Here is a 20,709-nt window from a genome sequence, read left to right on the forward strand (position 1 = left end):
TGCGAGCGGACGGGCGCCGCCTGCGAGGGGGAGCTGCGCCAGCGGAGCCGGCCGCCGAGGATCGGCCGCGCCCGGCGAGGTCCCGGGCGCCGCCGGTATGGCTGGGCCCGGCCTCTGGACGAGCATCAAGTCCCTGCTGCGGAGGAGCGAGGACCCCTTGTTCCTGAACGACTCCAGTGCCTTCGACTTCTCGGACGAGGTGGGGGACGAGGACTTCCCCCGGTTTAACAAGCTGCGAGTGGTGGTGTCGGACGACACCTCGGAGGCGGCCCCGGAGGCGCCGGTGAACGGGGCGCCCCTGGGCCTGCCCTCCGACGACGAGTCCCTGCTGGACCGGGACATCGCGCTGCGCAGCGCCCGGCCCGGGCGGCCGGACCCCTGCAGCGGCTGCAGCAGCCGGCGGGAGCGCTCCAAGCAGCGGAAGGTGAAGAAGCGGCTGACGCTCGCTGCCCTCCTCTATCTCCTCTTCATGACGGGCGAGCTCATAGGTGAGTCGGGGGCTCTTTTCGCCCTCTCCGGCCCGGGTCCCTCGCAGCCCGCTACGCTGCTTCGGCCTTGGTTTAAAATATTTAACAGGAGAAACCATCTGTCACTGGGAGAGATCGGAGAGATTAGCTGCAAGTTCAGAGAGCGAGAAAGCAAAGTCCGCCTGTATTTTCCATGCAAGAAAAGAACTAAAGAAAAAAAAGAACAAAAAAGAACTTGCAACTTCTCGTACCTGAATCTCATCAGTCCCCCCAAAGAGCATAAATTATGAATTTCTTATATGTCTAATGGCTTTTTATTTCTCCTGTTTTGTAAGTTTGTAAGGTGTTTTAAACAAGGGAGAAATCGCATTTTATTACAGACAAAAATAAAATAGGTTGAATAATTTAATCCTCAGTATTTTTTAATTACTGCCATAAAACCGTGCTGTGTTTGCAGCAAGAGAAGAAAAGGAAAATACAGTTTCTAAGTGCGACGTTTACCATAATAACAAAACTCTACTGTTGAGGGGTATTTGTACTTATTCACCAGATACAGCAATACACTGTTATTCACAAGTTAGAAGACAAATCATGAGCTCTAAGTAACAATCCAGTGGAGAAGCCACTCTTGACAACTTTCTGATGTCCTGCTGTGCTCTGGACTAGCATATGCTCCATCCAGACATCAATGATATGATCAAGGTCAATTAAAATTATAGTTGTTTTAACACTTCCCACTACAACACATAAGAATACCGAGTAGTTTGATCGAATTCTTTGTGGTTTTTGTTAGTACTTGGCAGAAGTGTGGTGGGTTTTCACCTGGAAAGTTGTTTTTATGTAAGCATCTGATTGTTGTTGGTCAGAAGAATGAACCTGGTGCTCAAGTTCAGCTTTTATTGCTCCCTCTTAAAGGCATGCTATCATTTGCTATTCAGGTTGAAGAGAACCTGTGCATTATACAGCAGTCTGTACAAAACGACTGTGCTTTATTTAATAGGCTATAGCAGCGTCAGCTTGAAATAAAATTAAATTTGAATAGGATGCATGGATGAGCTATTCAATGTTATGCCTTCGCCATTATCTAATTATTTTTACAAAGCATAGTATTTATCTTTTAATCTCTGTTCACTTAACAATTTAGTATCCTGTTACCATCTGTCTTTTGGATACGTCCATGCCATTCAGTGCAAGTGTCTGCTTGGTGCTGCTCGGCCTCCTGAAGAATGCTTAAACTGTTATCCACTTTCCCCTGATTTGAAGTAGTTGGGAGATTTGAAGTAGTTGGGAGCGTTACACAGTGCGAGGACATTGATGTGTTATGTTGAGCCAGGTCCCAAGCAACTAGAACAACTAATTGCTTTTAAATTGCTTTCCTTTTAACATACAAGTCTATATCAGAGCTAATTAGATGAATTACTGGCCATAATTCACCAGGAAAAAAAAAAGTCACAAAAACTTTCTGGAAGTAAAGAACAAAGATGCCTCAGGTGTAGTAACATGGGACCTACATCCTCCTCCTCACCTGTGCAAATTTGATCAGTAATGACTGAAGATCTGATGTTTGTTCCTGTGAAATGAGCTCGTACTCTTGGATCATTTGTCCTAGGACAGTTATGAATTGTATCTTTAAGACAGAAACGTCTACAAGATGAATAGGGAGCAAAATCATTGCTTGAGTACAAATACTAGAGTTTGTCGCACATACATAGAAAAAATCTCTAGGAGAAACGGTCTGTTTTTCAGAGTCCAGAACACTGACTGTATCTGCACCAGTTTTATTTGGGGCCTTATTTCAGGAACATGGGTTAATGGAAAAAAGTGGGTTTGTCCTTCAACATCTCTATGTGTCGCTAGTGGTTAATAACACTGTGTTGTTGTCTAATCCCAGCTGGCAACTAACCCCCCCAGAGTCGCTCCGTCCCTAACCCCTAGTGGGATGGGGGAGAGAATCGGAAGGGTAAAAGTGAGAAAACTCCTGGGTTGAGATAAAGACAACTTAATAGGTAAAGCAAAAGCCACGCAGGCAAGCAAAGCAAAGCAAGAAAATAATTTGCTGCTTCCCATTGACAGGCAGGTGTTCAGCCATCTCCAGGAAAGCAGAGCTCCATCATGTGTAACAGTTACCTGGGAAGACAAATGCCATCACTCCAAACGTCCTCCCTTCCTCCTTCTTCTCCCAGCTTTATATGCTGAGCATGGCATTATATGGTATGGAATAACCCTCTGGTCAGTTGGGGTCAGCTGTCTCAGTTGTGTCCCCTCCCAGCTTCTTGTGCTCCCTGAGCCTACTCCCTACTGGGGTCGGGTGAGAAGCAGAAAAGGCCTTGACTCTGGGTAAGCACTGCCCAGCAGTAACAGAAACACTCCTGAATTATCAACACTGTTTTCAGCACAAATCTGAAACACAGCCCCATACTAGCTACTGGGAAGAAAATTAACTCTATCCCAGCCCAAACCAACACGCACTGCCACAACACATCAGCTCATCAGGCACTTTGCATCAAACCTGTTGCAGGGATCTGGTTGAATGCCTCCCTTTTCCCCTTGGCTCTGTTTTTTTCCTCTGAGACTTTGATTCAGCATGAACTCGGGTAAATTTGATAAGCAACATAGTGTTATATCCCAGATGTAGACATCCTTTAACATGACAGTGATTTTATTTGATTTTATTCCTATCAGAGTTCTGATATACACTGATTTTAGTTAATGTGAAGGGCTGTTGGCAGCTTGATGTTGAAGTCACTAAGAGTGTTATCTGTTGGGGGCTTTGCATCTGATTCATGCTATTGTAGACCTCTCCCTAGGTAGTGCAGGGAGAGCTCTAAAAATAATAGGTGGTGAGAGTAAAAATACTCTCTCATCCCTGTCATGTCATCTGATGTTTCTTCATTACAGCCAGGACTTCGGCAAGCTCAGCTCAGGGTGGTGGATTTGTCTGTAAAAGCATTAATGCTGTAGTGTGGGTTCATCCTCCTCGAGTTTATGTAGGCTGTTACCCACTCTATTTCATTATTTGGGCACTGAGACAGACAGCACTAAGGGCCAGATCTATAAAATATTCAGGCATACAGCTTCCACAGAGAATAAATAGAGAACTTGGGTATCTCTGTACTTTTGTGGATCTTGACCTGAAAGACTTGTCATAGGGCAAGTAATCAGCAGCACAATGAGTAATTAAAGGTGGAGCCCTTAAGTCCTGGGTCAGTGCCCAACCTGTTTGATTTATTTCACTCCAGCCTTGTATTGTGTTCTATCTGGTTGGTTTCAAATTTTGGAACGTTTTCACTTGATCTGTAGCTCAAGTATTTGGGAAACTTCATTTGATCATACGGGACATTTTAACTGACTTCTTTCTATGATCTTTGACAGATTTGAGTTTCTGAGAAAAAGGCAGAAGACCCTATCAGACAATTAATTTGTTCAGTAAAAATCTTCCTGCTGTCTGTTACCAATGTCAAGATGAAGGAAATCTTGTTTCAGCAGCTTTTTTGTGAAGTCTTGATTGGCATATTTTTTCCAAAGTGTAGCCAAGCTCATTACCCCAGTATTTGTTGTTCAATTTGATGAACAGTCAATGTAAAAATCAGATAACAACTTACACTTTGTGGGAACCATTTTGCATCAAGAAATGAAAAACATATTGCGAGTCCTTGTTAGCTTTTTTGACAGGGTTTTGATGTTTTCAGCTATGTTTAGAGATTTCTAATTGATTGTCCATGAGGAGGACTGCTGTCCTTCACGGGTCACTGAAAACAGTGGTAAGCCATCAAGCTGTCTTATTTGTAAAGGTTATAGATGTCTCTTTTTTTCTCCAAGTTGCCAACTGTGTTTAAAGAGCCCTTAGGCAGCACCTCTAACCAAGCAATGAACCGATACATTTGGAAACAGAGAACCTTTGATTTCAGAATTTCATAAATCTTAATTATGTTTTCTTAATCCACATGCTGCATTACGATTAGCTTCAGTACTTGAATTCCTTCTTTATAATTTTATTTTTAAAGTCTTTAAAAGTGAGAGGCTAGCTGAAATAGAATTGACTCATCTTTGAAGTGATTAGCAAAATTAATACATGTGAATTAACATACATACTTTAATGATCACACATGTAAACTACTGAATTGAATGTCCTTAGATGCAAATTATTGTTTCTTCTGTGTTGACTATACAAGAGGCTGAGTTGCACGTGTGTGTCATATTGTTTTAAATTATGTGAGAACACAACTCAGAAAGGAAAGGAATAACTCATTTTACTCAAAAAGCTGCTGAATTGCTTTAAAAAACTCATTATGTTTGAGCTGTGGCAGCCTTTGGAAAATTTCAGCAGGTGTGTACATACAAACACCCGCAGCCCCCCCCCCCCCCCACGTTTTCTGACTAGTCTTGAAAGCAGTCAGCCAGCTGCGAGTTTCTCTTTGCTTCCTCCTCATGGTCACCCTCTTCATTAAGACAGTTTTAATTGTACACGAAGATACCTTTGGCCTGTGAGCCACACCAAATGGCCTGCAAGCTGCGTGCTTTGCTCAGTGGAATTTACAGGCTGAATGACAATCTCAAGGTAAAAAGAGAAACTAAATCACAGCTGAGCTGACACTAGATGTGTTCTTTTCTAAGAAAATGGGCTTACCTTCATGCATATGAGAGACAACGCAGCCTGTCCCTGATTTCCCTTTGGATAAGGGATGCTTAAGAGAGAGGCGCAAGGTTTAAATCTCTCACCCGTCCAATAGTAGCATTAGCAATCCAATTGGAACAGAGATACTAACCTTTGATCTGAGGTTATTTGTCTCAATGCAGCTCATAATTCTGCGCAAAAATTACGGTAATAAATTTAACAAAGAAAAACGCTGCGCAAGTGAAAGTAATTGTCTGCAATATATTGGCACCCTGCCAGGAAAGGGAATAACAAAGGTTAAAAGATAATGTAATAAAAATAAAAAGGGGCCAGGGTAAATTTCCTTGCCATTGAGTCATTCGATTTCTGTCCATGTTCCCTAATGTCAAAATATTTAACAGATGTAGTTTAATAAAAGGATCAGCAGATTAAACACATATGCAATATATATAGAGAGAAGATACAAAACTATTTTGGGCCTGATCTTGCAAACGTTACAATACAAGTAGTCTCTGTGAGAATAACAGGAGTGAATCCTTTCTATGTTACTCTTAATAGAAAGCACACTTCACAGCACTTGTGACTATGGCAACTTTAAATTGTAGCATGGCATTTTGATTTCATTGGCAAAAAAACCCCTGTTTTAGTGATTATAAGAAGAGCTCTTATGCACTTAATACATTGTTCTAAAAATAAATAACTGTGAGCTGTGCCAAGAGGATATTATCTAGAATCAGTAATGTCATATATCCTGACTTTTCTAACTTTGTTTTCAGGTGGATATGTTGCTAACAGTCTAGCAATTATGACAGACGCACTTCATATGTTAACTGACCTTAGCGGTATTATTTTGACCCTGCTTGCTCTCTGGCTGTCTGCAAAATCTCCCACAAAGAGGTTCACTTTTGGATTTCATCGCTTAGGTACGTAGATACCTGCTTTTGCTATTAACAGAGTAAAGATCACCTAATTCTAGAAGAATAGGTAACTAGAAAGAAAGTAGCAACAAACCTGAAAATTGCTTTAACACCCTGTCTCGGATGTCCTTTCACTGGCTGCTACGTAGTGTAGTACATTGTGGATCCACTACCTAAGTTGTACTGCCACAAGGGAATAGATAATAAAAAAATAAATTTTTAAATTTTAAACCTCAGCCAAAAGTGAAGTTTGATGGCAGAGTTTCACTTCACTGGGAGCACGATGAGTCTCTCCATCTCTATGGAAATAGGGCTTAGCAGATTCAGGACTTCCTGCAAATGAACCATGGCCTGAAAACTTTAAAAAGGGTTTAGTGGAGGGAAGCTGTCCTCAGCAAGAACAAGGGTGGGTATGCAGTTGTTGCACAGTCCATCCAGAGTTGACTGGGCTGTTGCATTAGGTCAGGCTCCTGTGTGCCTTTGTGCTTTGGCACTCAGGCTGTTGAGCGAAGGAGGGGCAGATTCTTTGGTCACTCACTGCTTGTGTGACACACTGAGGAGCTTGCTGGTGCTGCAGGAGCTGTACGTGTCAGTCAGTTGTTATTCACAACAGATTATTGTCAGTGCACAGGATTTACAAAGCCCCACTGACTTCAGTAGAATTATGACACCGGAAAAGAGTCCTATTCAGTGTGAAAAATGATATCTTAATCCAGAACTAAGGAGTTCTATAGAGCGTATTATCAGAGTTCTGCCCTGCCAGAAGCTGCATAAATCAGTATTCCTCTTGCACTCCCCAAACCACACAAAGCAGAGGTCAGAACGTCCCATGGTTTGCAATAGTGTTACTTAACCTCTGCCTGTTTTAGGTCTCTGTAAAAAGAAGTATAAATAGAATTATGTACTAAACCTTGTAAGTGTATTTTCAGGATTCATTACTTCATGTTTGGAAATGTAATGATGATAAAGGGTGTTTTCATGTGGTTGCTAACTGGATATAATAATTCATAATATACACGCAGGTCTTACAGATGTTTTGTCAAAAGCTTCAACCTTTATTTTTCATTAAATAGGTAATTTCTAGTGTCAACAGTTTGCTACCTCTGCTCTATACATTCTATAGCGTATATGTTTCAAGAAATTTCAGTCTTGTGTAGTCATTATTTGCAATTCTTATTTTGGCTGCTAGAACAGCAGTAGAATTCAACAACTCCATCACTCCTAGCCATTTGTCATCAGTTAGTCACTAATGCATGAATGCATAACTCTGTACACTCGCAAAGATCTTTGGGGCTTTAGCAAAAAAAGCATTCACAATGCCAGCATTTCCCATTACTAACTTTTCTTTCAAGAAGTTTTAATTTTGTGATAGGAGCTCCCCTAACACTGAAACCTGACCTTGCAGGCAATGCCCCTGGCATTTGCTCATGCTCTCCAGAAGGATATTTGCTAGCATTTATACATACTTTAACCCTATTTAAAAATAATTGGAGTAGCTTACATGTTTTTGTAACTTTTCTAAAATCATATAGAACATATATAGAATGTACCATAGCCTAGCTTAAAACAGGACTTAAGAAAAAATAACAAAACTTATTTAACCATTAAAATCTTACTCAGTTCTGTAAATTTTCTCTGACTTTTCAATTAATTAATTATAGAGCTCCATATGCAAACACAAATCCCTGAGGAGTCCTGCCACATCACTTTCTGTATCTTTTTTTGCCCCCGTTTTACTGCCAAGAAAAATACTGGCCAGACTGATCCAATGGTGGCCGATGGGCTAGATCTGGCCCATAGAATTAGTCCGTATCACCCACTGTCTTCTTCCTGGAGAAGACAGGGAGCAGCTTCTCAGTTCTTCAACAATTACTCCTTTTTTTCTCTTGTTCAGTGGCAGTAAGTGGTCAAACACTAGAACAGGTTGCGGAGTCTCCACAGTTGGAATTACTTGGAACTGAAGAAGATGCAGCTCTGAGCAACCTGCTGTAGTTGACCCTGCTTTGAGCAGGACTACACAGTCTCCAGGGGTTCCTTTGTACCTCAGCCATTCTGCATGAGTAGCCGCAGCACAGCTCTCTCTGTAGGAGGAAGATGAGTAGAGCCAGGGGGTGGGGGAAGAGTTTCTGTGGCTGCAGTACGGAAGCAGAAGTGGGTAAAGGCCCTGCAGGAGACCCCCAAACCTTGACCTATGCTCTGCAAGTACAGATGATAGGATGGTTCAAAATTACTGTACATAGTTTTTTTAAAGTCACATTTGTGAAATTTATTTGCCTGGTTTTAGGCACCCAATCTGAACGCTGTGGTCTGAGGGGCCAGTTTCACACGTCAGTGAATACTGGCAATGGAACAAAGCTGCTCCTAGCGTGTATCCTTGCTGTAACACATTTTTCCAAATAACCTGTATGTAAGAAGCTTGTCAGCAAATAATATGAGATCAACAATAGCTTAAATTTCCTGAGAGCAATGTTAAAACATGACAGAATGTTAGAGTACAGATTGAGCATCTGTCACAGAAAAAACATGGAGCATTTGTTTAAAGCTGGGAGTATATGCAAGAACTACCTCATGGCTGATCTGCTTTGTGTTAAGTTTTAAGATAATCTATATATACAATAAACATGAAAACATTCTAATGAACAATGTTTCTGGTGCTCATTATCACTTTTGTTTGCAGAATGATGAACATTCAATCTTGTTCCCATAAACTCTGCATTGTAAATATAACAGACCTATTAGTTGTCTAGTCAAATTCCAGAAGGGAATTAGTACTAGTTTTGTTTATTTGAATTCTCTTTGAATATATAATGTGTGTGCTCCATCTTCAGTTTTATTACATTTTCAGTGGTGAAAGGGAAGCTGACAGATTCAGGAATGGGTTAGAAAAGTGAAGACAAAATAATAGAAATTGCAGTCATGCCTAAAAAGGATTATATTCTTGAAGCCAAAAATAGTTCTGTTTCACCACCAAGTGGAGATACCTCTTTCTCAGCAAGACACTGGGCAGATTTAACTATAGATACGGAACCTGGCGTTGTTCCATTGCTGCAGAGACAACGTTAGTAATGACAGAATCAGTCGGCTCACTGAGAGCACATAGTTAGTTTCTCAAGAAGTGAAAGATCTCAGCACATACGTACAATACTAACATGACAATGACTCTGAAAGAAACTGCAAGGAAAACATTGGTTTCCGTTGCAGAAAACACGGTTTTAGATTGTAAAACCACAATATGTTATTTCTCTGGTAAATGCTAATGTGCTATGGCTTCACAACTTTTTTAAAAAGCATTCTGGAAAACCTTCTAAGCAATGTATTACTTTTTTTTTTTAAGGCTGTTGCCCTGAATAATCTGCCTGCTTTGTAACGAACGCTACCACTTGCATGGATATTTCCAGGATTTTCATGTTGCTCTGAAATCATCTTGAGATTGTGACAGTTGCCTTTCAGAGCCTTGTTACTGCCTGGTAAAGCTGGTACTCGTCCAGGCATTGACACACTACCGAACAGCTGAATGCGTTGGTGTGAGTTTCTTCTCCCATAATGGCATTAAAAATTTAGAGTATGGATCAAGTGATTTTGGTGATATTAAAATGCTTATATAGCAGCATATTTTTTACTGTAATATTCAATAAATAAAATCAAGGTAGTTCTGTGTTAGAAATGACACCTTCTGCAGAAATCAAAGTTGTACTACACACTGACAGATTCAAAGCAGAGGGAGAAGTGAGGCAACTCTCAGATCAGTATTCTTAGAGCTATGGTACAGCCAAGAGCAGAATTTTGCCCTTACTGGGGAATAAATCAGGGCAACATGTGGAACCAGGGGGAAGAGCAACCATTACAGTTCCAAGTAGATGAAATCTAACTCTGAATTCACACAGGGAGGCTAACATCCCAGTGATCCATCTGGCAAGTGACAGTAATGAGTATTACGCACAACAATTGCAGATTACTCAGGCATGGCTGTGGATTTACATGCAATACAATGGAGCTGGCATTCACGTTTTCCCAGTGCTTTTTGTAAAGCCCTGTATTAACTTGTATATAACTGAGACAGTCTTCTAACTGAGCCAGTGTTTTCTCTGTCAGGTCTCTTGCCTGCAACATGTTTATGTTAAAAGGAACATAGTAACCCATTTGGAAATATCTATAGTCTTTATAGTAGCACCTTAAAACTGTAGTGTGGACTCATCCTCCTCAGGTTTAGGCTACTACCAGCCCAATTTCATGACTTCAGTGCTGAGGCAGAGAGCACTAAGGTCCAGAGCCATAGAATATTTGGGTCTGTTTACTTCACATCAGAACAGCAGGAACCTTGTAGAAAGCTGTAACCACTTTCCACAGATGTAAATGGCAGCAGAATGTGCAGGACAATTAAATATTAGGAGTTTTTAATTAACTTTCTAATTTTCTCTTTATTTAGATATATGTGCCCTTTTGAAAGTCCCTGCTGATCAGATAAAAGTCTTACACCAAAATGTTCGTGATAACACTCTTACTTTTGTGAAATATGAGTATTTGGTAAACATTAGATAATGTTATAACAGCACAGTACCGCAATACAGAAACTTACGTTAAGCAATCCTTCATTGCTGAAATCTGCAATAACGTGTATGTACACATATGTCAAGCAGCTTAGGAGTAATATGCGTGACAAGTTTGTACTGTTCAGTTCCTTAATATTTTAATAATTTTTTCTTCATGTTAAATACAGAAAGATATGTAAAAGTCTTCTCTAAATCCAGCTTAATACTGTGGACACTTGAAATCAAGCTTTCTCTTATTTGTAGATGGGCTGGTGATGTTTGAGATCACCTGCCTTCCTCTCCCCTGGACAGGGCCTTCGTCTGCGACTTCTCAGTCAAAAGTTCTGGGTTGTCTGAAGAAGTCGCAGTCATCATCTGCGCAGTAGTTTTCAGAGAAAACATAATTTGAGGGATATACCAACAGGGAGCTGTGAGGAAGTGAATTAGAACAAACTCCATTTGTTAATCCTATTTACCACACAAATTCTTAGTTGTGCATTAGGGTTATAATACACATAAAATAGTTAAAATAATTAAGGCTCTGTCCATATTCTAATTTGGAAATAGAAACAGATCTGAGACTCACTTTTGTAATGTTGTTTCCTTTCTGTTTGCAGAAGTATTGTCAGCCATCATTAGTGTATTGCTGGTCTATATCCTTATGGCATTCCTCTTGTATGAAGCTGTTCAAAGAACTATCCATATGGACTATGAAATAAATGGCGATATCATGCTGATTACAGCAGCCGTTGGTGTTGCAGTTAACTTAATGTAAGATCTCCCTTTCTCTCCATTAACACTCGTAAATGTATTGCTGAATAAGCTGCTAATTCATTCATGGCCTGTAACTTTCTCATGGGATGTAATTTTGCTGGACCTCTTTATTTTCATAAATAAGGCAAGAAATGATACTGAGTATTACTTTTCAATTCTTTGGTTTAAAAGGAAGGAAAAAGAAAAATAGCAAAAAAAACACCCACCAAACCCTAAAGCCTGTTTCTTGGAGTGTTTTTCTTCTTTCCCTTCCAGAATGGGCTTTTTGCTGAACCAATCTGGCCACCTTCACTCCCACTCCCATTCCCATCCTCACTCTCACGTACCTCAGTCCAACTCTCCTAACACAGCCCACAGCAGCAGCCATGGACACAGCAGCCTTGCCGTGAGAGCAGCGTTTGTACATGCCCTTGGGGACCTGGTACAAAGTATTGGTGTGCTCGTAGCTGCATACATCATACGCTTTAAGGTAAGGGATGGCTACTCTTTAAGGCAGGGTGAAATGTTTTAAATTTCCACACTGCTGATTTAAGTTAAACGGACTCATTTTTGTAAGTTATGAAAAAAATACTTTGTGATATTCTATTATAAGCTTCATATATTCATGCAAAATAAGCAAATACTATCTCTATTATGTATTTTGTAACTATTCAAACAAAAAGAAATATTCATGAAAGTTTGATCTAGAAGTAACTGCACATCTTTGTAAGTGAGCTTATTTTCATACATCCTTTTACACTTTGGAACTTCCCTTGCAGCCAGAATACAAGATTGCTGATCCTATATGTACATATGTATTCTCCATACTGGTGGTTTTGACAACAGTTCGAATTCTGTGCGACACAGGAGTTATTATTCTGGAAGGTAAGATCTGTGCACAGTCTGCAGTACTTTACATGTCAAATACCAGCGAGCACTGGCACTTTTTTGACATCATGATCACCTTCTCTGACAAAGTGGATTGTGTCTGGAGATCTGTTATCCTGCTGGTGCTTTAGTCTGTTGGTCCTTGATGGCTCATTTAAGTTGCAGCGGTCTTTAGGTATCTGACCTCTGCATTGTAACGTACAGAATTTTCTTGTGTGTCTGCAGTGGCTATCAGCTAAACTAAGTGAACGTGTTCCCAGACTCAGTTCTACACTTCCCCTTTTAATTACTGTAAAGTTACAGGGAATGTGAATGCACGTAAAAGGAGGAAGCAAGCTTAGGCCAAATGGCTGGACATGTGGTTCATGCCTGTCCTGTCTTCGCCTTTTCCACAAGTGCTGTTGTATTACTTGTGTGCTTCTACTGTTACAATAGGGGAAGCTACAAGTAAAGCGTTGTATAAAAGGGAAGAAGGGGAAAAAAAGGGAAAGAAAAAGCTGAACATAAGCTGAAGAATCTTATCTTATGTGGTGTTAAGAGGGAAAGATGCCAGCAACATTCCTTGTGTTCTTATAACTAACATGCCAACTATTAGTGCTTGATCTAGTACTTTTATCTTATGAAAGTGAACATGTTAGGGATGGGAGAAAAATGCTAGGTTTTAGCTGCACCTTCTTAAGCTGTCTCGTGAGCTATTATTGACTTGACTTTTATTATGTTACGAAGTTAAATCAAGGACTTCAAAATCTTGAATGTCAAGTGCTTTTGCTGTCATTTAGGAGCGGGACAAAACCCAAACAAAACAGAAGTTCACTGCGAAGGCAAAACTGGTGAAATTTGCTTAAGAAACCTCAATTAGCTCCAAGGCAATAGCTAAGATTTAGCTGAAGAAAACAGATAAGATAAACTAATGGTGTATCAGATTCTGGATGTTTGAGTTGTAGCTGTTTGTACAGGTATCCTGGTAGTCATAAAAATCTCTGAATTAATGATGTTATTAAAAGTGATGATAGGTGGGCTTTACGTATGCTAGGGAATTCTTCCAACTCAAAATCTGAATCTCCAGAGAACGGACTTGCATTTATATTAGAGACTACTGCTACAACATCAGGGTCCTTGGAATTGTACCAGCTTTCAGTATTCATTTTGACTTAAGTTTCATCATTATACTAGGAATGCTAAATTAAAAACTTAAGTGACTATCTAATACAAGCAATTTGATTCTAGCTTTTAATACAGATTTATAAGGCATCATGGAAGTCTATCAATAGCACGATGTGAGATACCAAAATATAAGTCCGTGTTCCCTGGAAAAATGAAAGCTCTAGAAATAATACCAGGCAGTTAGCTAGTTATTTATCAGCTAAATAATTTTTTGTTAAGTCTTCACTAGAAGAAAAATTTTAATATGTCCTAGACGCTGAACTTTCAAAAGAGATGGTACTGGAACTAACACAATCTAAAATACAGTAAGGCATCAAGTTAAGAGAGGAGTCTTCCAAATACTCTGAGGAAATTTGATAAGCAAGTGGCTGAACTCCTGATAGTATATATAATCAAACTCCGTAAAACTGGAAGATAAGCAGTAAAAATCTATGACAGAAACAAAACTATTCAGAAACAGAGTTTATTCTGTACTTTTGTACTAGTTTTTAAGCCCATGTTGATAATCTAAAATTTTGATTCTGCCCTTTGCACAGCTAAGGTGGAGTAGGGAAGCTATAGAGGTGCTGTAGCTGCTGAAACTACTACGTCCAGAGGAGTTTGGTCAGAGCGATCACTGTCTTGCACAGATGCCACGCTGTAAGACAGAAGTCATACGTGTTAGCCACTGCATATATATTCATAGAGTCATAGAATGGTTTGGTTTGGAAGGGACCTCAAAGATGATGTAGTTCCAACCCCCTTGCCGTGGGCAGGGACAGTTACCTGAAGAGAGAAGTTTCAGGACACAGCTGGAGACAGGCCCTAGCCATTTCTTTTTAGATTCTGACCTTAGAGTCTGGTCTATGCAGTTACTAGGGGTTAGAAGCTGCAGCAAAGTTGTCTACACAAATACATTGCTGTAAAGGATCTAATGATGGCTATTGCTGGAGAGTGGATTCTGGACAGGACAAATTACATTTTAGACAACACTGCAATGCCTGTAGAACTACTGTATCCATACTGGACTTAATATGCCAATTTGCATATTCTTCTCTATTGATATCTTCGAAGTACTAATCACTTCCAACAGCACAAATTGTAAACTCTTTTGACATTGAGATCTGTCATGATATTTTAAAGGCCACTGAGAGTTTGCAGAAGACAGAATTAATTTTACCTCATGTTTGGTATCACAGGAGTTCCAAGGCATTTAAACGTGGATCGCATTAAGGAAGACTTGATGAAAATTGAAGATGTTTATTCCATAGAAGATTTAAATGTTTGGTCTCTCACTGCAGGAAAAACAACTGCCATAGTCCACCTGCAACTAGGTAAGCTGCTGTATAGCGTAATTCTAGATTAAATCTAAGTGTAGAAGAAAACCTCACTTTCTCTTCTTCATATTGTTATTGAAGTTGAACCAGGAAATACCATTCTGGGAAAAAAAAAATAATCTACTAACTATGGTTTTGTACTGTGAGGTATAGAGCCCGTTGGCCCAGAAGGACACAGTGTAAATGAAAATTGTGCAAAGAGAATATATTCATACTGAAACATCCAGTACAGATTCTTTGGGCAGAAAAAAAAAAAAAGGATTTCTCCTCAGAAAGACAGGTGAAGTTCTAATGTGGAACAGTCCGAGATATGAAAAATAAGTATCTTTTGCCAAAACTTGTGCTGATTTAGACATCTAACAGTACCATGAGTATTAATTCTTAGTAGGAAAGCTCAATTTCTTATTTTTTTGGGGGAGGAGGATGGGCGCGAGGAAGGGTAGGGGGTGGTGTCTAACACACAGTTTTATGAAGATGTGATTCTAGTTACATACAGACCTAAAGGTGTAAAATAATATCTAGAGAGCATATAGTGACTACAGAACAATATTAAATTAATAGATGAGTGTGAACAAAGATTATTCTAGTTGTTAACACTGTGATAAATTTGACAAGGGCTGGATTGTCCAGGTTTCTTGAGGAGTGAATTCTATCAATTATTTTCTTGATTTTCCAGTTCCTGGTAGTTCATCTAAATGGGAGGAAGTTCAGTCCAAGGCCCGACAACTGCTGCTGAACACATTTGGAATGTACAAGTGCTCTGTCCAGCTTCAGAGTTACAAACAGGAAATGAGTAAAACCTGCGCAAGTTGTCAGAGTTCCAGTGCCTAATCTCATATGTTTTGGGAACTGCTGCCTTATTCTTTATCTCGTAGTCAAAGACTGAGAGCAATAAATGCAAAATGAAAATGATCAACTAGAAACCATTAATATGTGGATTTGTACCATGTAACATGCAGCAGGGAGAACTGGTTCTGCAAAAAGTGCAGTGGTTGCCCTACAGAATATGTATTTCGCACTCTCCCTTGTACTGGTTTATTCAATTTATGATGATTTTGAGACAAAGCTGTTTTCAGATCGTTGTTTACAAACTGCATCATGGCTCTGCAGATACCTCACAAATTACAGTCCAATATTGTCTTTTAATAACTATGTACCACAAAGTACCTGCACTCCGAATGGAGCATCAAGTATTCAGTATTTCAATTAAAGTCTCCAATGCTGATCATGCCAGGGTTCTGTAATATGTCATGATCCCTGAATTCATTTTACAGTATTTTTGCAATAGTAATTTTCATACAGTATCTTAAACTATAACACATACAGTGCTAGTTGAATTCTTTTGGAAACTGTCTCTTTGGAGACACTGCAAAATACAGAATTTACGTACTCAGACCAGAAAGTTAGCTTTAATCTGGGCATTCAGAGATCCAGACAGGAAGATCCTTGCCCAGACTTCTGGTATTTAACTAGAGATCCAACACTGGACCCAAAGTGTTTTAAGTGATCAGTTATCTTTAATGTATTTTAGAATAGGGTTTATACACTAGAACAGGTTATTTATTTTACAAAGTTTTGACTTGTAAGATGAATTTATTAATAATCTTGAATGTCTAAATGAACACTTGATTCACATTAAAAGGCCAGTTGATTAGCATGCATTCTAGTTATAATTAATACATGTCCTGTAATTGATCATTTTTCCATTATTGTTTTGTTTTAAAAGAAAAATCATGATAGGAAACTATGCTTGACATGGAGATACTCTCAAACACAATCTACAGATATGCAAAATACGTCTTCTAACAGGAAAGTGGGAAGCAGAAGTTTTAGATAAGTACTATTCCCTCAGTCACAGATTTCTGACCTTTTTGTCTTTGCTTTGAGCACAGTCTGGCAGTATCTGGACAGGAATGCTACTGCAATAGCAGTCTCTCACTACTTAGCTTTATGAATAAAGCAAAATCCAAGCAAGCTCAGAAACCTAATGTGTTGGACAACAATATCATAACAACCTGCAGAGGTACAAAGGCCTTTTCTAACTTACAGAGGGATGAGGCAATTTGGTAAGACTATTCATCCTCAAAGTCCACAAAACTGAATTGCTTAGCCTCATGGTGGAATCCCTGTTCTTTGAATGTATACAGGATAATAAAACTGGACACTAAGCTATCATGCACCTCCAAGCTAAGATTTACGCCTGCTTCTGAAGTCATTTGCATTGAAGAAGCTAAGGGCAACAGGAAAATGACCTACAAAGTTCAGAAGACGATAAGAGCTTGGCTTCAAATATTTTTTCATATTCTGTACTTTGATTTTTATGCAGAACTTCCATTGACATCAAAAGTAGTTCTGTATGTGGATCAGAAAGGAAAATTTTTGCCCAGTAACGGATATTGTGATATTCAGCTGTCAATACTTAAGCTATTGTCTGTTTTGAAACTTGCTAGGGTTTCTCATATTCATCAGGCTGATTTATACCTGCAATTGGTGGTAACAATCTTGTCCTATTTTCCTTTTTTTTTTTTTTTTTTGAGGTAGGAGTCACATCGTTAAGTTTTTGGAGGTGAAACTGACAGCACAGTATTAATTTGGAAAAAGTGTATGAGACTGGATTATGTTTGTATCTGTTCGGGCAGGAAATGGGAATGTTTGAGTACAGCACAGGAGCACATACGGCTCAGAGGCAAAGTAGTGCCGTACTTGGGAAATTAATGTTTCAATACAAACACTGTCATTAATTAAGCCATATCACAGTTCACGAAAAATGTGCATCCCATCCTACAAACTTAATGGAAAAAAAAAATACCACAAACAACAGGTATTTTGCACATACTAATACTCAAACTGGGGTTTACAGTTGCTGTAATTAGAAGTTGAAGTACAGTAGATATATGTATTGTATTTGGAGTTTTTTATTGTAATAATTTACTACACATTTGTTTAATTGAAGAAAAAAGCAGAAATGTGTTGCTTTATTGTGGGTTTTATTAAATCAATTATTAAACTTCACATCGTTGTCTTATAAAATATTTATTTGTATTGCTGTCTGTTGTCATCATCTTTGATTCTTACAGCAGCTGTTTTCTGAAGCATCTGCACACTCAAGCTTAACTCAGTTTGCAGGTGCTATATATGGAATGAATTGTGTCTCCTTCTTCAGTCAGAATTTATTTCCTGTGCAATAATTGCACTTCAGAAAATATAAGCTGACAAATTATAATGAAGGAGCAGCCATAAAACTGGCAAAACATTCTTGAAACCCTGCATTCACCCTTGAGGGGCCCTTGTTATCAAGGCCTACAGACTGGAAGGAGTTCAGAGAAAAAGCAATGGAAGATGAAAGGAGAATAAAAAGAATAAAAGAATGCATCTGTCTCAGGGAGACTCTGAAGTGTACATGCCCTGTTGTAAGATCTAACTAAACTCACTCAGAAATTTGTATCTGTGTGACCTACCTCTAATCCTTTTCTTACTCTTTATAAATTATTCAGGGCACAGGTTGTCAGGAACTGCTATGTTTAATGTAAGAATGCAGTATTCTTCTGAATCTGCTGTTAATCAACATCAAAAGGAATATGCATATTATCACTTCTAGTACTCCTTGTGATGGAATAAATGAGCACAACAGAACTATAAAAATAACCAAGTAATAAACACACTTAAAAGGATAGAGAAATATTCAGAAAATAACACTGATTTGCAAATAAACTACCAGGAATTTATGACCTAATACACGAGAACACTACTCAGGAAGTGCAAGTGCCTATAAAAGAAGACAAGTTATTTTTACAGACGTTGCAAGGTCATTTTCAGTATCAGCTTAGAGGCAAGGAGCCTTAGTATAACTAACAGTCAGATCTAGTATCTTTCCAAGCAGCTCTCCAGCACATCCAGATTATTTCACTTACACACTCTTACACTACTCTCTTCCTTCTACAGAATCCTCTGCTTGAAATTAAAATGCATTTACTTCATGGCATTTCTCTCTCACCAAGAGACTCATAAGATTCATGCAAGTTTCCACAACTAGTGTCCCTGCTTTTCAGAGCTGTGCTGCAATACTCCTGCTGAATAAACAGCTAAAATCCTGTGAGAATTCTGCCACCTCTAACAGTCTATGTTGGGAAGAGATTTCTCCTTTCTTCATCTGTGACTGTCACCCATCCTTTTCTGAAGCATGGATACAGCTTTGATGACAACCTACTCATATGAGTCAATAAAGCATTTTTATAACGAGCAGACTGCAAACCCTCACATCTCGCTTTTCTATTCTGAAACATTCTTTCCTAAGAAGAAAATTAACAGAAACCTTTTTTATTTCTGAATGTTTTCCTTGCTTAATTTTGTGAGGTTTTTTTGTTTGTTTGTTTGTTTTAAATTGTGTTGACGTTAGTCCTTTCAATACTAGCAGCATTTCTTTCTACACCAGCAGAATTACCCTTTAAAATATCATACCTGGATCTGGTCTTCAATTGTTTTACTACTGTACATATCTGCTATTTCTTGCAGAATCACTCCCAATTGGCAAAACAACTAAGAAGAGCAGCAGGCTGGCATTTAAAAGTAGCTTTCTGACATAAAATCAAAAAACCCAACAGACACCCACCAACTAATGAGTAGTAAGTCTTTTGTTCAGGTATTTTGGCAGAATCTCGCTGCACTGATGGCTGCATAGAGCAGGGCTGTTCTCTCTACAGATACTAAAAGAATATAATAAATGAAGATAGGCTGTTGGATAATTAGACATGATTTGTATTGAAGTAGCTTTCTAGACTTCAGTAAGCTTGTCCATTGCCAAAGAAGAAATTCCCTTGAGATTTCAAGGGGCAGGGACAATCCACTGTAAATACCCAGCTCATTTCCTTCTATCCATCGAAAATGGCATTGCCAAGATCTTTTTTCTTGCTGGTTGCTTCAAGCACATTCAGTCATTCCAGGAGTCAGCACACCTAACTCAAACATCATGTTTCATCAGCATTTTGCATTACACCACTGCTCACTGCTTCTCTCACTTTGTTTTCCTGCAACACACTACCCTCTCCACAGCTTCACTAATAACATCCAGCTTGCAACCTGTGCACCTGCTGCTCACATGGTCACTAGGAGCTTCTCGCACAGCACTGGGTGTGAAACACCCCCAAATGACTTGCAAGGCCTGTTTTATTCAAATATATGCTTGCGCAAAGCCCATTTCCTCTTTGATCTCCAGATTAAAAAAATCTTATAGCCATCATGTTGCTAACTCACAAGGAAGACCTAATCTGAAAGCCTCTAGATTCTTTCTGCCTTAAAACCAAAACATCCTCCACCTTCCCCACCTTTAATTCCCTTTCTGGCTTCATGCCATCCTCCTGCTCTTTGTAACAAATCATGCTGGGCATTAACTGACACTCCCTGTCCTCTGGAGCTGGCAAATCCTCTTCCATTCTCCTCATTCCATTTTCCACGGCTGAAAGCCCTGGGAAGGATCATACACGATTTTCCATTCTGCGAAATACCTGATACGACTTTGGAAGCTGCTAGAATAAATACTTATCCTTCCCATTTACCAGCTACCATAGCAATCTGCTTTTAGAATGTATGGGTACATGCCTTCTAGGTTTATAGCTGCAAAACAATATCCAAATCAATATTTCTGCTCTTTTACCTCTATTTTACTTTTCTCCATTGTGTTCTGCTTTTTTCTCTCAGTATTACACAGTTCAAAAACTGCCAGTGCTAAATGTACAAGACAAAGTGACTTAATTGCTTATATTGCAGTTAAAAAGCATTTACAACTTTTATGGCATCAATTTCTGTAGAAAAAATAAGCCTTTTCGTAAACATAAGCATAATTTTATCCATGTGATGACTGCTTTCTGATTTCTTTACTATTATACTTGGTGAAAAGATTTTTTCAGGATTGTGACTAGCCAGCACACGAGGGTACATGAACCAGTTCTCACAGTACGTCCAGAGTGTGTTTCCCATTAGACTCAGTACTGATATATACAGGGATTTTTTATTCAGCTAATGAATAAATAAAAGCAGCCAGATGGCAAACAGACAAAAAATTTG

The 20,709-nt window shown here is 39.1% G+C and overlaps 1 protein-coding gene across 2 annotated transcripts; it reads left to right on the forward strand.

The window, feature by feature from the left end:
* The first annotated feature begins 68 nt into the window (after window positions 1–68).
* SLC30A4 (solute carrier family 30 member 4) lies at window positions 69–17,461 on the forward strand. Of its 2 annotated transcripts, XM_086620080.1 has the most exons (8): window positions 69–284; window positions 354–488; window positions 5,859–6,005; window positions 11,146–11,299; window positions 11,558–11,771; window positions 12,061–12,166; window positions 14,512–14,646; window positions 15,326–17,461. In XM_086620080.1, the coding sequence occupies exons 1-8, from the start codon at window positions 98–100 to the stop codon at window positions 15,478–15,480; spliced, it is 1,233 nt and encodes a 410-aa protein (XP_086476206.1). In that variant the 5' UTR covers window positions 69–97; the 3' UTR covers window positions 15,481–17,461. The 2 variants fall into 2 exon arrangements, with proteins under 2 accessions (XP_086476206.1, XP_009979562.2); XM_009981260.2 differs by having other exon boundaries at window positions 69–488.
* The last annotated feature ends 3,248 nt before the right edge of the window (window positions 17,462–20,709 follow it).

The sequence above is a fragment of the Tauraco erythrolophus genome, chromosome 14, assembly GCF_009769465.1.
Source record: "Tauraco erythrolophus isolate bTauEry1 chromosome 14, bTauEry1.pri, whole genome shotgun sequence".
Lineage (NCBI taxonomy): Eukaryota > Metazoa > Chordata > Aves > Musophagiformes > Musophagidae > Tauraco > Tauraco erythrolophus.

Coding starts and splice junctions, on each gene's coding strand:
- SLC30A4 (XM_009981260.2), top strand. CDS start 98: ATGGCTGGGCCCGGCCTCTGGACGAGCATCAAGTCCCTGCTGCGGAGG. Junction 6,006..11,145: donor TTTTGGATTTCATCGCTTAG/GTACGTAGATAC, acceptor TTCTGTTTGCAG/AAGTATTGTCAGCCATCATT. Junction 11,300..11,557: donor GGTGTTGCAGTTAACTTAAT/GTAAGATCTCCC, acceptor TTTCCCTTCCAG/AATGGGCTTTTTGCTGAACC.